The 14552-nt window shown below is 40.0% G+C and overlaps 1 protein-coding gene across 1 annotated transcript; it reads left to right on the forward strand.

The window, feature by feature from the left end:
• The first annotated feature begins 546 nt into the window (after positions 1 to 546).
• On the forward strand, positions 547 to 12811 carry syn2a (synapsin IIa). The gene is made up of 11 exons (XM_077608441.1): positions 547 to 1050; positions 7361 to 7418; positions 7503 to 7594; positions 7685 to 7841; positions 8366 to 8455; positions 8544 to 8606; positions 8693 to 8835; positions 8919 to 8993; positions 9502 to 9604; positions 10801 to 10947; positions 11010 to 12811. The coding sequence occupies exons 1-11, from the start codon at positions 710 to 712 to the stop codon at positions 11142 to 11144; spliced, it is 1404 nt and encodes a 467-aa protein (XP_077464567.1). The 5' UTR covers positions 547 to 709; the 3' UTR covers positions 11145 to 12811.
• Positions 12812 to 14552: the final 1741 nt, after the last annotated feature.

A 14552-nucleotide genomic window follows, 5' to 3' on the forward strand; every position in this document is an offset into this window, starting at 1 on the left:
AATTTAATTTGCTGTTGCTGTTGTTTTTTCCTGAAGAATTTCTGTTTGAGAAAATAAAGACACTGTAAACACACTAAAACAGCACAAAGTAAATCAGGTTAAAACATTTTCCATTTGAAAATGATGTAAACTACATGAGAATGAATATATAACTTAGAATGAACAGTTATTGCATTGGTGTCTCAGTGGGCTGCTACGGCACATGGCAGTGACCAATTGTCCTGCCAGCCATTTTAGATTTTCTGGCTGAGATTTCCACAGATACACAAATGTCACACAACAACACAGAGATGTATAAGACATGAAACGGTGCATTCTACAAAACCCCACACACTTCCTCTGGAAAACCATTCACCACAGCGGTGTCAAATTAAAAAAACATGCCTAATAAGCAGCAGTGTGTGGGGGAGGGGTAGCAAAGAAGAATAGCTTGCAGTAAGTAAGAGGAGGAGTGGAAGATGAGTGGCACAGCCTCAGTATCCTTTGCAATGGCTGAGAGGGCTCAGCGTGAGGGGATTGGCTGAGGGAGGGTGAAACGTCATCACATGTGAGGGGGAGCTCTGAGGATGCTCCAGAAGCTCGGAGAGAGTACGTTGACTAGGAATTTATGCTCAGAGCTCAGGCGTCGTCATCCGTGTGCTAAGAACAGGGAGTCCTCAGCTGAGAGCTTTTCCACAACCCTACGCAAAGCTCACCGCCAGCTCTAGCCATGAATTATTTGCGACGTCGTCTTTCGGACAGTACCTTTATCTCCAACCTACCAAATGGCTACATGACAGACCTTCAGCGGCCTGACACTGCTCAGCCTGCCCCAGCTGCCAGCACCACCCCAGCCAAGTCCCCTACAGCCGGGCCGACGCCTCTAGCCACTTCCCCTGCTCCAGAGAAAAAACCTCAGCCGGCTCAATCCACCGGAGCAGGTTTTTTCAGCTCCATCACCAACGTCGTCAAGCAGACAGCTGCCTCAGCAGGGCTAGTCGAGCAAACCTCAGTCACGACACCCAAGAAGTTCAAGATTCTCTTGATCATCGATGAACAGCAGCAAGAGTGGTGAGACAATTGTATTCCTCCATTGAGGTGGGATTTGTTATGGGTCTCTGTGAGCTTTCTTGATTTTTCAAAATTCTGGAACATCTCTGCAGTCTGCAGATGATTTCCTGCTTTATTACATGCAAAAACTAATACACATTGAATTCTCATCCCACCACTAATGACATCAAGATTGAGGTACTTTTTGTCTTTAGCATTCGGGTTCATTTCATAGTTGTCTTTTTAAGATGGATGCTCCACAGGTTGCATCAAAGCTTGCAAAGACGAAACACTGCAGTGCTGACTGATAACCCCCTCCCCACAGACCCCTTCACACGCAAAAATGGGGTTTCCCTCCAAACAAATCACATGACCTGCTCTGCATTAATATACACAATTCACTGATTACAATGCAGCACTAAGAGCACGAGGATACTATTTGGATTCTTGTGTCTGTATTTTTATTTTTTTTAAAGCCCAAATAGAACACATAAGTCCACATTATACCATATCTCAGAAGATGTTCCCTGTTTGTGAGGCCGACATCCTAACCACTCATCTGCCGGGCCGCCTGTGTATTGGATTGGATAACTTTATTCATTCCGTATTCGGGAAATTTCATTGTGACAGTAGCAAGAAAAGGCATAGTTATAAGTTAGACAGTACCGTTAAAGGCCGCAGAACAATAAAGCAAAAGCAAAAAGCACAAAGCAAATCAAAGTCAATGGGATCATTAAGAATCACCAAATCATTAAGACAGAAAAGCAGCAAAAACACGAAATGAGCTACGAGTTTCGGTAGCAAAAACGGATAGCCAAATAGTTGAACACTAATTGAACAGCACTTCAAAGTGCAAATGGACCATGGCCTAAAGCAGGGGTAGGGAACCTATGGCTCGGGAGCCACATGTGGCTCTTTTGATGGGTGCATCTGGCTCTTTGCTAACCTGTGAGCTAAAATATGGAAATCGCTGGTGACAGAACTGAGATATTACATCTAGAACTGCTTTAATCATAATTTTTTTAGTAGTAGACTCTTCTGGAATGCATCCTCTCATTGATTAGCAACAGTATAAGAATCTTTTAAAAAATATTCATTTTTTTCCACTTTAAAAGTGGTGAAATTACAAAAAAAAAATGAAAAGGCACTCGTTTACATACTTTTGATTTTTAAATTTGGAGTATGGCTCACAAGAAATAACATTAGAAAATATGAATTGTTTGTGGCTCTCTTCGTGAAAAAGGTTCCCGACCCCTGGCCTAAAGAATACATACTTTAGCTACCAAAAACGTTTTAAAGGCAAATAAACATTGTGCAATAACCAAATCAATCCCCTTACCTCAATATGATTGAGCATGCATTGCTTTTTTAAAAAAAGAATGTGAACTGGCCTAAATAGGAATTTGTAAAAAAATAAATAATTGAAAAGGTGGCACTCATTCAATCGCAGTAGTACTTTGTATTCTGGTCATATAGCAACAAGATGGAAAGGGCAGAACATACAGCTGCTGCTAAATGCATTAGGAAGATGAAATCTATTTTTATTACTGAGTGGCTTGTGTCCTCAGTAATGTTGGCACATTTGTGCAGGGTCATTGTAGTGGTATAAAACAAGACTTGCTCAGAGTGGAATCGAATAGAGCAGCACGATCAACCTTAAGATTCATTTCAGCCAGATCAGGGTTTTCAAAAGATTTTGTGAAATTAAGTATGTTTAATCACATATGCTTAAAAATATATACATCATGCTACAGTATTGTAATTGTAAATATAGTAATTGACAGGCTATTCAATATTCCTGTTTTGGAGCTAGTCATATTGTTCGTAAAAATTACAAAACTATTACTTTTGGTATTCGCGTCAGGTTGCCAGATCAATCGTTGATCCAATCATTAGCTCAGAATATTCTGCAAGTCATTCATTCATTCATTTTCTAAACCGCTTTATCCTCACTAAGGTCGCGGGGGGTGCTGGAGCATATCCCAGCGGGTCAGAGGCGGGGGACACCCTGAATTGGTGGCCAGCCGATCGCAGGGCACAAGGAGACGGACAACCATGCCCACTCACACCCATGCCTAAGGGCAATTTAGAGTGTCCAATCAGCCTACCATGCATGTTTTTTAGCAATTAAATGGTTAGCACGTCGGCCTCACAGCTCTGTGGTCATGGGTTCAAATCCAGGTTGGTCCACCTGGCTGGCCACCGATACAAGGTGTCCCCCGCCTTTGGCCCGAAGTCAACTGGGATAGGTTCCTGCACCTTGCACGACCCTAGTGAGGATAAAGCGGTTCAGAAAAAATGAGGGAATGAATTAATAACTGCCTTTAAACAAATCCCTTGATTTGATTCTCTGTAATATTAAACATACTCATCAAATCACAACAAGACGTTTTCTTTTTTTTTTAATGATGACTTCGGTGTGGGCAGTCACGGGCTCAATTCCCGCTGGTGGCGGTATGATTGAGAATGCGGCTGGTCGTTTGTCTCCGTGTGGCCTACGACTGACTGGCGACCAGTCTAGGGTTTAGTCTACCTTTCGCCCGAAGACAGCTGGATTATGCTCCAGCAACCCCCGCAACCCTTTCAGGATGGGGGGTATGGAAGATGATTGAACGAATGTTTAATTCAGGTCAAATGAAACTATATTGATTGCTCTGTTGAATAAATAATGCAAATAAACAGCTCCAATCCTGAGCTCTCCGCTCCCTGAAGTGTGCCATGCAAAGGCACCTTAAGCACCATGCAGGAGAAATTGAAGCATATGCAGAATGTAGAGAATTATATCAAGTATATAAACACATAGCACGGCCCGGCCGCTTCAGTGGTTAGCACGTCGACCTCACAGCTCCGGGGTCCTGGGTTCAAATCCAGGTCTGTCCACCTGTGTGAAGTTTGCATGTTCTCCCCGGGATTGCGTGGGTTTTCTCCGGGTACTTGGGCTTCCTCCCACATTCCAAAGACAAGCATGGTAGGCGGATTGGAGACTCTAAATTCCCCCTAAGTAAAGTTGTGAATGTGAATGGTTGTCCGTCTGCTTGTGACCTACGATCGGCTGGGGACCTACACAGGGTGTCCCCGCCTCTGGCCCGAAGTCAGCTGGGATAGGCTCCAGCACCCCCCGCGACCCTAGTGAGGATAAACGGTTCAGAAAATGAATGAATGAATATAAATAAGTAAAAGCTTTTGGATGGCTGCCACTATGAGAAGGGTGAGAAACTTCGGATGCTTTTTGAGATGGGATTGCAGTGGTGAATATTATTATAGTTTATACACATTTTGGGAGTGAGAGAAGTGTACTGATTTGTCTTTATAAACACCATAGTCTATTTAAAATAAGACAATCAATCCATATCTGCTTATAATAAAGATAACTTCTCAGTTTGAGGTGTTTATCAAATATGTGGTCGTTACCATTTAGGAAATAACATGATCAGCCAAGTCAAGTCAATTGACCTACAGTAGTTTTAACCATAATTATTTAATATACATCTTTTTCAAAGTTTCAAGAAGTAAATCTAGCATCTGCCATTTTGATTTACAGTCAAATTGTTTTTTTCTTCACTAATTGGAATCACTGTTGTTTCCAGAGCAGTGGCAATGCTGCAATCATACATGTATTGTGTGTCAACCAGAGATGTCTAGATGTGAGGTGTGAGTCTGCCACATTAAAGAGAATGAGAGGAACCACTTTGACTGGATGTGAATGGAGTCAACTATGAACAAGCCATAAGAAAGTATTCTCATTCAAATGAGTTGGATTGCAAGTGTGCGCAAAACACGTGGCTTTAACCTCTTTAAAATGAATTTTACTCGACATGCCCTCTTGAATAATCTCCTTGGCTCCACGATACATTCTCCCTGTATGAGTTTGTGTTTTGGAAACACTGACTGTCTCATTCATTTCATTCCCTATCCTGAAGCTTTTAATCCACTCAGAATGTATCCTCTTTTAAAGTATGTTTTCACTCACTGTCTAGAAAATCCATCTGCAATTAGTTTTTCAGTTACTTATTGAGCACTACTGTCACAATAAATTTTCAGGAGAGCTAGGCGCATTGCAGGAGATAGTGAACATTACCAGAAAAGGTTTTCTAATGCACGGATGGATGGATCAGAATTTCATCCTATTCATTAAGATAGACATTTCTGTAAAGATACACAATTCGGGAAAATCTCACCCACAACATCAGAAGCGCATTAAATACGAATATTTTCTTTTGGTTCCCCTTTAGTCATTTCAATGTACTGTACTGATAGGTTCACCAATAGGCATTCCCAGATGCACGCACAAATAAAAGAGACATGAGACTCATCTGTGGTGTTCTTGCAAGAGAGAAATCGAACCTGATGCGCCTTCGTCCAAGATTCATTCTGCCGTTCGACACATCTCTCTCGCTGTTTATGACATAACTTTTACAACAGGCACCTCAGTTCTCAAAACAAATGAAGGTCTACCGGATCGTCCCAAGGGAGCGGTGTGAACAACAGTGTGAGAAGTCGATTGTTCTCAAAACATTCTAAGTGAAGCAAAGCGTTCTTCATTGCAAGCAAATATATAATATTGTAAGACTAATAATCCTAAGTGAAGCAAAGCGTTCTTCATTGCAAGCAAATGTTATACCCTGTATTTAAGCTTGAAACACAGGGAGAAATAATCACAATAGTGATTCGTTGCTGCTTCCTCAATCCAGCTTTACTGGTATTTTTATCAACACAAAAACCCATAATATACAATTACACCCATATATATTTTATATATATATATATATATATATATATATATATATTAGCAACACGTTAGAACCCATAATATACAATTACACCCATATATATATATATATATATATATATATATATATATATATATATATTAGCAACACGTTAGAACCCAAAACCTAATGTACAATTACACCCGTTCAATATACGGCCATAACTTGTTTTATCTTTTCTTTTTACAACTTCGAGAAGTTCTTCTCAACTATTCAACAGGGTAAACAATGAAATATCAATAACATAAATTCCTTGCTATGACCGTCATCGACACTCTTCAGGGTAATGGGGGCCGAAGGTAGCGTACTACGTGACCAGACGTTTGGTCGCCGGACTTTTGTTCGCCGGACGCTTGGTCGCCCGGACCCAAACGTGCGGCGACCAAACGTCCGGTGACCAAAAGTCAGGCGACCAAAAGTCCGGCGACCAAACAAGGTAAAACAACACGGTCTACGCATCAATAAAAGCCAACAACGGCCCTGAGCAGTTTCACTGAGCGGACGTGTGAGTGCATAAGAGTGTGTATGGGTTGTCCCCTTAGGAAGGGACGTCAGTCAGGGTCTTAACAAGTTGTCCAACAAAGCACAATAAAAGTACGGGAAATTTGGAGCTTTTCTTTAGCCTAATAATTAATAGGGCATTAAGTATGACAAAATAATAATTCGCAGTTTGTATTTAGGGAATTTGAGCAACAATTTTAAATGGTAATTATCAATAACCTTCCGGGCGACCAAACGTCCGGCGACCAAACGTCCGAGTACCAGTGTACTGAATGTTACATACATGTGCATGACCCGGGACTCGCACATTCACGCTCGCATTTCAAAAGTAAATAAACATTACTAAACATTATTTTTTTTATACTTCTCTCTCACACACTAAACAGTGTATATTGCAAACCACATACTCAACCCGCCTCTACAACAACCAGCATACCTTGAAACACAGGGAGAAATAATCACAATAGTGATTTGTTGTTGCTTCCTCAATCCAGCTTTACTGCTATGAAGAAAATCTCCTGTGTTGGCCAAGGTATGCTCATCAAGGCATCAATAATCGAATATTGATATACATCCAATCCAAACTAGTTGCACATCCCCAACATGCAGTCGTTAATGGAACACTTTAACATGTCACACAAATATATAATAATGTAAGACTAATAATCCTAACATGTACATTACAAGACAAGGGCCTCTTGTATTGTCAGCGGATCAATGCCACATAAAACCCAAAGATACATGCTCCTCATGAGTCTTCATATATTGATGTATTCTGATCTCTACGTACACCCAAATTCCTAAAGAGAGGGGTGTTTTTTTTTTACTAAATACAGTCATCCAACACACAAATTCTGAAAGATAAAGCACTTGTTCAAGTTACATAACAGTCCACAGTAGGAATATGGCTTCATTCCATCATCCCTAGAGAACGTGTTGTATTCTAGAAAATGATGATCAGCTTCTACATACGTATACCGACGTAAGAATTTAAAAAAAAAGTCAAATTACTCAATTCACTCAAAGTAAATTGCTCTTTTTCCTCATTCTTTGCCACTCAGGTCAAAGTTATTCCGAGGGAAGAAAATACATGGAGATTATGAAATCAAAGTGGAACAGGTAAGGTTATGGATATCCATTTTAAGGGTCCCTGTTATTGAGAAGTGGTCTTCATTTATCAATGCAATCATATTCACTCTTCAGGCGGAGTTTAGTGAGATCAACATCATGGCCCAAGCCAATGGAACATGCAGTGTTACGATGCAGGTTTACAGAAATGGCACTAAGCTTGTCAGGTAAATGAGGTGTCGAAATGCACTGTGATTACCTTATTTTGTTAGTGTTGACTACTTGTCATCACAATCATCTTTCTCTTTTTTTTTTAGGTCTTTTAAGCCAGACTTTGTGCTTATTCGCCAGCATGCTTTCAGTATGACCCAGAATGAAGATTTCCGGAACCTCATAATTGGTCTACAGTACGGAGGTGTTCCTAGCATTAACTCATTGGAGTCCATCTACAACCTCTGTGACAAGCCCTGGGCGGTAAGGCCCACAGCACGGAAGCATGACATTATCATAGATAAGAGCAGCGGCAACATCATGATGTATACAGTAATCCCTCGATTATTGCGGTTAATGTAGACCAGACATGGCCGCGATAAACGGAAAACCGCGAAGCAGGGTCACCCCTATTTAAAAAATATATAGTAATATATATATATTTTTTTTTTACTTTGGTACTGAGTTCTAGTAGCAAGCAGAGGACAGGGGAGTGGCTTCTGCTTGCGAATTTCAGCGTGGATTTTCACATTTTTATGAAATTTAAAAATAAATAAAACATTTTTTTTACCTCAGTGCTGAGTTCTAGTAGCAAGCGGAGGACAGGGGAGTGGCTTCCGCTTGTGAGTTTCAGCGTGGATTTTCAAATTTTTATGAACTTATGAAAAAAAATGTAATTAACGAAAAAACGCGATGTAGTGAAGCTGCGATAATCTCGGGATTACTGTACTTGGCTGTCATTTGTCTCATTTTAAATATCCATTCTATATACTTCTCTATGTGTCTAGTTTGCCCAACTTATCAACACATTCAGGAAGCTGGGCGCTGATAAGTTTCCACTGATTGAGCAGACGTTTTATCCAAACTACAAGGAGATGGTGAAATGGGCATTCAATTTTTTTTCTTTAATCAAGATGTAACAGTGACATTTTGTATGTGATTTTGCAACACTTTCATGCCTTTTAGGTCAGCATGCCATCCTTTCCTATAGTTGTCAAGATTGGACATGCGCACTCTGGCATCGGAAAGGTTTGGGGGTCACAATTTTAAGATATTACCTTGCTATTGCTTTTATTTTAGGGAACCATTAAATAAAGTTGCATTTGGTTTTGTAGGTGAAGGTTGAAACACATAGTAAGTTCCAGGACATAGCCAGTGTTGTGGCACTCACCCAGACATACACCACCACTGAGCCTCTCATTGAGTCCAAGTATGATATCAGAATCCAGAAGATTGGAGTTGACTACAAAGCCTACATGTCAGTTTGATTACATTCACCTATAGCTCAAATTAAATGAAGGGTACAGAAATTGTTCTAATGTTTAGGCATTTACATCCTAGGAGAACATCTATGTCAGGCAACTGGAAAACCAACACTGGCTCGGCAATGCTGGAACAGGTGGCCATGACCGAAAGGTAGGTCATTGGGAAATTACGCAAACTTTTAATGATATATTTTCTAACTCATAGAAAACGAAGCGGGCGGCCCGGCGGCTGAGTGGTTAGTGCGTTGGCCTGACAGTGGGGGACCTGGGTTAAAATCCAGGACGGTTCACCTGTGGGGAGTTTGCATGTTCTTCCCGGGGCTGCGTGGGTTTTCTCCAGGTACTCCGGTTTCTTCCCGCATTCCAAAGTCATGCACGGTAAGCTGATTGGACACACTAAATTTCCCCTAAGTATGAGTGTGGGCGTGAATGGTTGTATGTCTCCTTGTGCACTGCGATTGGCTGGCCACGAATTCAGGGTGTCCCCCGCCTCTGGCCCGAAGTCAGCTGGGATAGGCTCCAGCACCCCTCGTGACCCTAGTGAGGATAAAGCGGTTCAGCAAATGCAATGAGATGTGATAATGAAGCTAAATTGTAATCAAAAACCCTGCCTTCAGATGTTGTGGAGTCTTCAGTGGCATCTCCTTCACTCTTTTCAGATACAAGCTGTGGGTTGACACTTGCTCAGAGATTTTTGGAGGTCTGGATATTTGTGCAGTCAAGGCCATTCATGGGAAAGATGGGAAAGATTACATAACAGAGGTAGGAATGTTACACCTGACAACAAATTATGGGTATAGAAAACAAATTAACACATTCATCAACCACTGAACACAAAAACATTCATTTCAAACATAGGGTACCACACCCAAATTACACAACACTTTTAATTGGCTATTTTTAAAAACGAATCAACTCCAAACTGTGGCAATGAGGAAGCATATTGTCTATCTAGATATTTAACAGTGATGAAAATCACTAATCTCATGGTAATAGGACACAAAATTGATTCTTTAAACAATTATTTGTCAACCATGATTTGAATCAAGGGCCTTTGGCTGATTACAATACTAGTATACAACAATATGTACATATTTAAGTTACATTTCAACTAACGCAATAATTTTTTTTGAGAATTTTGTTGATGAAACATTTCAGACATTAAAATTAAAACCAGTTTTTAACCAAATGGCATATCTAAAAGATGAGAATTGGTGATCGATTTTTTTTTTACATTTGGATCAATTTCAATTCATTCGTGCCTAACAAATTCATATATTGTTTCAAATGAATTGTTCCACCCAAAAATTTGACACCGTTTATCCTCAATCGGGTGCTGGAGCCTATTCCAACTTAGTACCGTGAGACAAATAGGGTAAACATCCCACCACCATGTCCTAGAAGCCATTTCGTAATAATAATGCAGCAGAACTTTATAGATTTGACATTTAATGGAATTCAGTGGGTCGGGAACCTTTTTGACAGAGAGAGCCATAAAGAATTCATATTTTCTAATGTTATTTCTTGAGAGCCATTCTCAGAATTGAAAAGTAAAAATACATGAAAATGTGTGGGGTTTTTTCTTGTTTCATAATTTCTTAAGTACACAAAGTACTGAATTCTTTTGACAATTGTTATGCTGTTGCTAATAAATCAGTATCAATGATATCACGCATGCAGAAGAGTAATAAAACAAAATTATGATTAAAGTGGTGGTAGAGGTAGTGTCAACGCCACAGTGACGCTCCTATTAGTGCGTTCGGGACTTAGCTCTCTCACCAGTGATTTACATATTTTACCTCACAGGTTAGTAGAGAGCCATATGCACTCATGGAAAGATATGGCTCCCAAGCCATAGGTTCCCTAGCCCTGGTTTATACTGAGACCAATCTGCATGATGTAACACCTGTTGTGTGGACAAACTGCACTATTTTCTCTGTCATATCAATGTGATGCAGGTGGTAGGCTCATCCATGCCATTGGTTGGAGAGCACCAAGCCGAGGATAGGCAGCTCATTTCTGACATGGTGCTGGCTAAAATGAATCTGATTGCAGAGAAGGAAGCAAACACCCCCCCAAAACCCACAACCGTGCAACCATTGCAGGTAGACACCAGTTATATGCAGTAGAATTTCCTATAATGACACCATGTTTTTGTTCCTATCAGGGTACGGGCCAGAAAGGGGACATAATAGGCGAGAATGGAAAAAATGGTAGTGGCCGCCCTCCTCAAGGTTGTCTTCAGTACATCCTTGACTGCAACGGTGTGGCTGTGGGACCGAAACCTGTCCAGGCTAACTGAAGAAGCCAGGAGCAGGTCTCAGACTCAATGGTGTACCTTAAGATGAACACAAGTGTGTGTGGAAATAACGATAGCTAGGATCTCAACTGAAAGACCAGGTGCTCAGCTTACTGAAGCTGACTACGCCCTGGACTATGTAAAAATTTAACTCTATGCAGAGTCCCATGTACTGTCTTCTTGTTGATTTGTGTGCTTGTATCAGTCACATGTTCAGTAGCTGTGGATTTTCTTTAGAGCTGCTGTGGGTGACGTAAGAAGCAGATTGTGCCTACTCTGAATTTAGTGCCGTTCTATGCGACTTGTTTGACCAGCTGTGAGCCTTTTTACTTCCACCTTTTTTGTTTTATACTTGGCTGTGTATTTTTCAAGTGTTCAAACTGTGGAGTGCAGTCCTTAATATGTCTACTGTACCTGGGTGTGTATGCTTCGGTGATTATTTTCATACATATGATATATATATATATATTATATATTTATTTTTGTTTTGCATGACTGACGCTGAAGAGGGATGTTCTTGTAACAGTGGGATTCTCAGATGTGTTTCCTGTAATACATGCATTGAAAATTTGTCATAACCAAAACATTCGTGTTCATTACCAATGATCCAGAGAGTGATTTCCATCATATACTGTATATTGACACACTTGCATGTTTTCTTCCTGTCGGGAAAACTGACTTAGTCCAAATGTGTAATTAAAAGTCTAACATCAGAATATTTTATGAAAGATGCTGTGCAGCCATTGTTGAACACATATTTTAAATATATTTTTATGATTTTAACCAAAGATACAGATATTAGAATCCTAATTTATATGACCCATGCCATAAATATATCTACAATCTTCCATTTAATCCTGCAGTTCATAACAACAACACTTCTGATAATAACGTTTGTACCAAATCACTGGTCAGGGAAATAATACTATATTGAATACATGTTGCCTATCTTAGTAGACTATGTCCAAAGGAAAATGAATCCTGAAATTTCCTTCTTTTACTAGACTCTGGGTACCGATGAATGGTGTTGCTATGACAACAGTGCAAGTGCTCAGCGTTAGCATCAACTTGTTCCAGCTCAGTTTGGCACGCTACTTCCGGAGAGTGGATAGAAAGAGGTGTTATTTTTTTATCACTACATAATTCATTTGAAATCAGCTCTTCCATTGTGATTCAAATTGCGACATGCATCTCTTCCTGTGACCCATTCTGTTTAACGCTAAATGGTGATACCACCAAAATAGCAAACCAAAACATCTGTAAAAAATAATTTGCACACACTACCATGTGTAAAGGAAATCTACTCTGCAAGCTCCACGTGCAGTTGTTTACCAAGTTGTATCAAGTGTATCTGTTAGTGTATCCTTGTACAAGCCATGCCTGAGGCTTTATGGATGTGCCGTACTGTTTACTAGGAAATATGCCATGACATTCATTTCTAAGGGAGTTCACACTACTGTAACAAGAGTGTTAATACTTATGAAAGCGTAGATATTTTTGCCTTGGATGTCCTGATACAACCTGTTCTGCGCTATAATTATTAATGATCAAACTAGTAGGTGAATTTATGTACGACAGTTTAAACCTAGAATGGAATACAGTATGTTGTGGAAAGATCCATGAAGGTAAATGCCCTCTGTCAATGGCAATAAAGCTTCCTTTGCAATATACACTTGGCCTTAGTGTCCTTGACTGATGTGAAACGGCATAGTAGGAAAACCTAGATTGATTATAATTTATACACTTGTCCACATGACTGAAATGTGATTTAGAGCCTATTCCAGTGGATTTTAGGGGAAAAGTGTGTAACACCATTGATTGAGTCCCAGTCTATAACAGGGTAGTAGGAAAATGAGAAAATAAGGTCTTATTCTTTCTATAAGGTAAAGTATAGCATGAAGAGTTTACATAAAAAAAAGATCCTGTCAGCCATGTACAGTATTATTGACAATTCAGCTGTTTGCAGGGGGAAACAAAATATCATCTTATTTTCTGAACCGCTTTATCCTCACTAGGGTCACGAGGGGTGCTGGAGCATATCCCAGCTGACCGGGCCAGAGGCGGGGGACACCCTGAATTGGTAGCTAGCCAATCACAGGGCACAAGGAGACAAACAACCATTCGCGCTCACACTCATACCTAGGGGCAATTTTAGAGTATCCAATCAGCCTACCATGCATGTCTTTGGAATGTGAGAGGAAACCAGAGCACCCAGAGAAAATCCACACAGGCCCAGGGAGAACATGCAAACTCCCCAAAGGTGGACCGACCTGGATTTGAACCCAGATCTCCCATTGTGAGACCGACGCACTAACCGCCGCCGGGCCGCCCTAGAAACAAAATACAATAAAACAAAATAGAATAGTAAAAAAATAGCTGAGAAACTTAAATCAAAAGTTATGAAGTATGATGTTTAAAAAATGCAATGTTATTTTTAACAAATGATTATGGCTTTGCATAACACCTAAACCTTTACATCAGAATGCAGTATATACCTTAATATAGTTTGTGATGGGTGGATTCTTTTCACACTATAGATTCTCAACAAAACACAAATAGTAAGCAATAATTATATTATGATCACCATTAATCATCTAGCAATGCATCCTCGAGTTGACATTTTAAACCAATAATTATTTTATTTTTCTTATACTGGAATCCCCCTGGGTAATTATAATTCGTGTCATGTTTTTACGACGAAAGAAACCATTTTAAACCCGGCAATTAACTTTTCTCAATAAAAAGGCCCAAAAGTGTTCTAGCTGCAGTCTAATTTATTGTAGACCATATGGACCAGCTGTCAACCACTGAGAATGATGCAATTAACACGTTTAATTGGTGTGATCATTAATTAGAATTGGCGGCAAGCACTTCCCGTGTTTGAGAGTTGTGTATTAGTGACTTTAATACATTCAGCAGCCTTTGGAAAAATAGAGAAACTTGCTGCCACCTGCTGGTAAAAGACAAACAAATGAACTGTATCAGCCTGCTTACATAATGAAGCTCAATATACACTGGCTGTATACCAGTCTACCGTTCAATGTTGTACTGTCAACTTTTTAAATTCACATGTTGAAGTTCCCAAGGATGTGATGACCAATCGGCCTGGTGGTCAAATAATCCCTCCAGAGCTTGAACAGTGAAAATAGCAAACTGAAATATTGGGTGGCACCAAATGGTCTAAATAGCTTTCTAGTTTTTCTAAAGCACTAGACTAGAGTACGTTTTTTTTCTTATGTGCATTTATATTCAATCACTGTACAGCAACAATGTTTGCTACACAAAGCTAAAAAAAAGATTTTTGAAGTATGATCAGTGTAAAGATTGTCAAAAGTAAAGAGACTGAAATTTACAGGATACAACCGCAGATATACTTACCATAAGCCACGAGCATCTGTAATCTCTGATCGT

This window comes from Stigmatopora argus, chromosome 1 (assembly GCF_051989625.1).
Source record: "Stigmatopora argus isolate UIUO_Sarg chromosome 1, RoL_Sarg_1.0, whole genome shotgun sequence".
In the NCBI taxonomy this organism is placed as follows: Eukaryota; Metazoa; Chordata; class Actinopteri; order Syngnathiformes; family Syngnathidae; genus Stigmatopora; species Stigmatopora argus.

What these genes read in the sequence shown, in the direction of transcription:
- syn2a (XM_077608441.1), top strand. Translation starts at nt 710, where the DNA reads ATGAATTATTTGCGACGTCGTCTTTCGGACAGTACCTTTATCTCCAAC. An exon ending in ATGAAATCAAAGTGGAACAG is followed by an intron (nt 7,419 to 7,502) that starts GTAAGGTTATGG and finishes TTCACTCTTCAG; the next exon opens with GCGGAGTTTAGTGAGATCAA. An exon ending in ATCCAAACTACAAGGAGATG is followed by an intron (nt 8,456 to 8,543) that starts GTGAAATGGGCA and finishes CATGCCTTTTAG; the next exon opens with GTCAGCATGCCATCCTTTCC.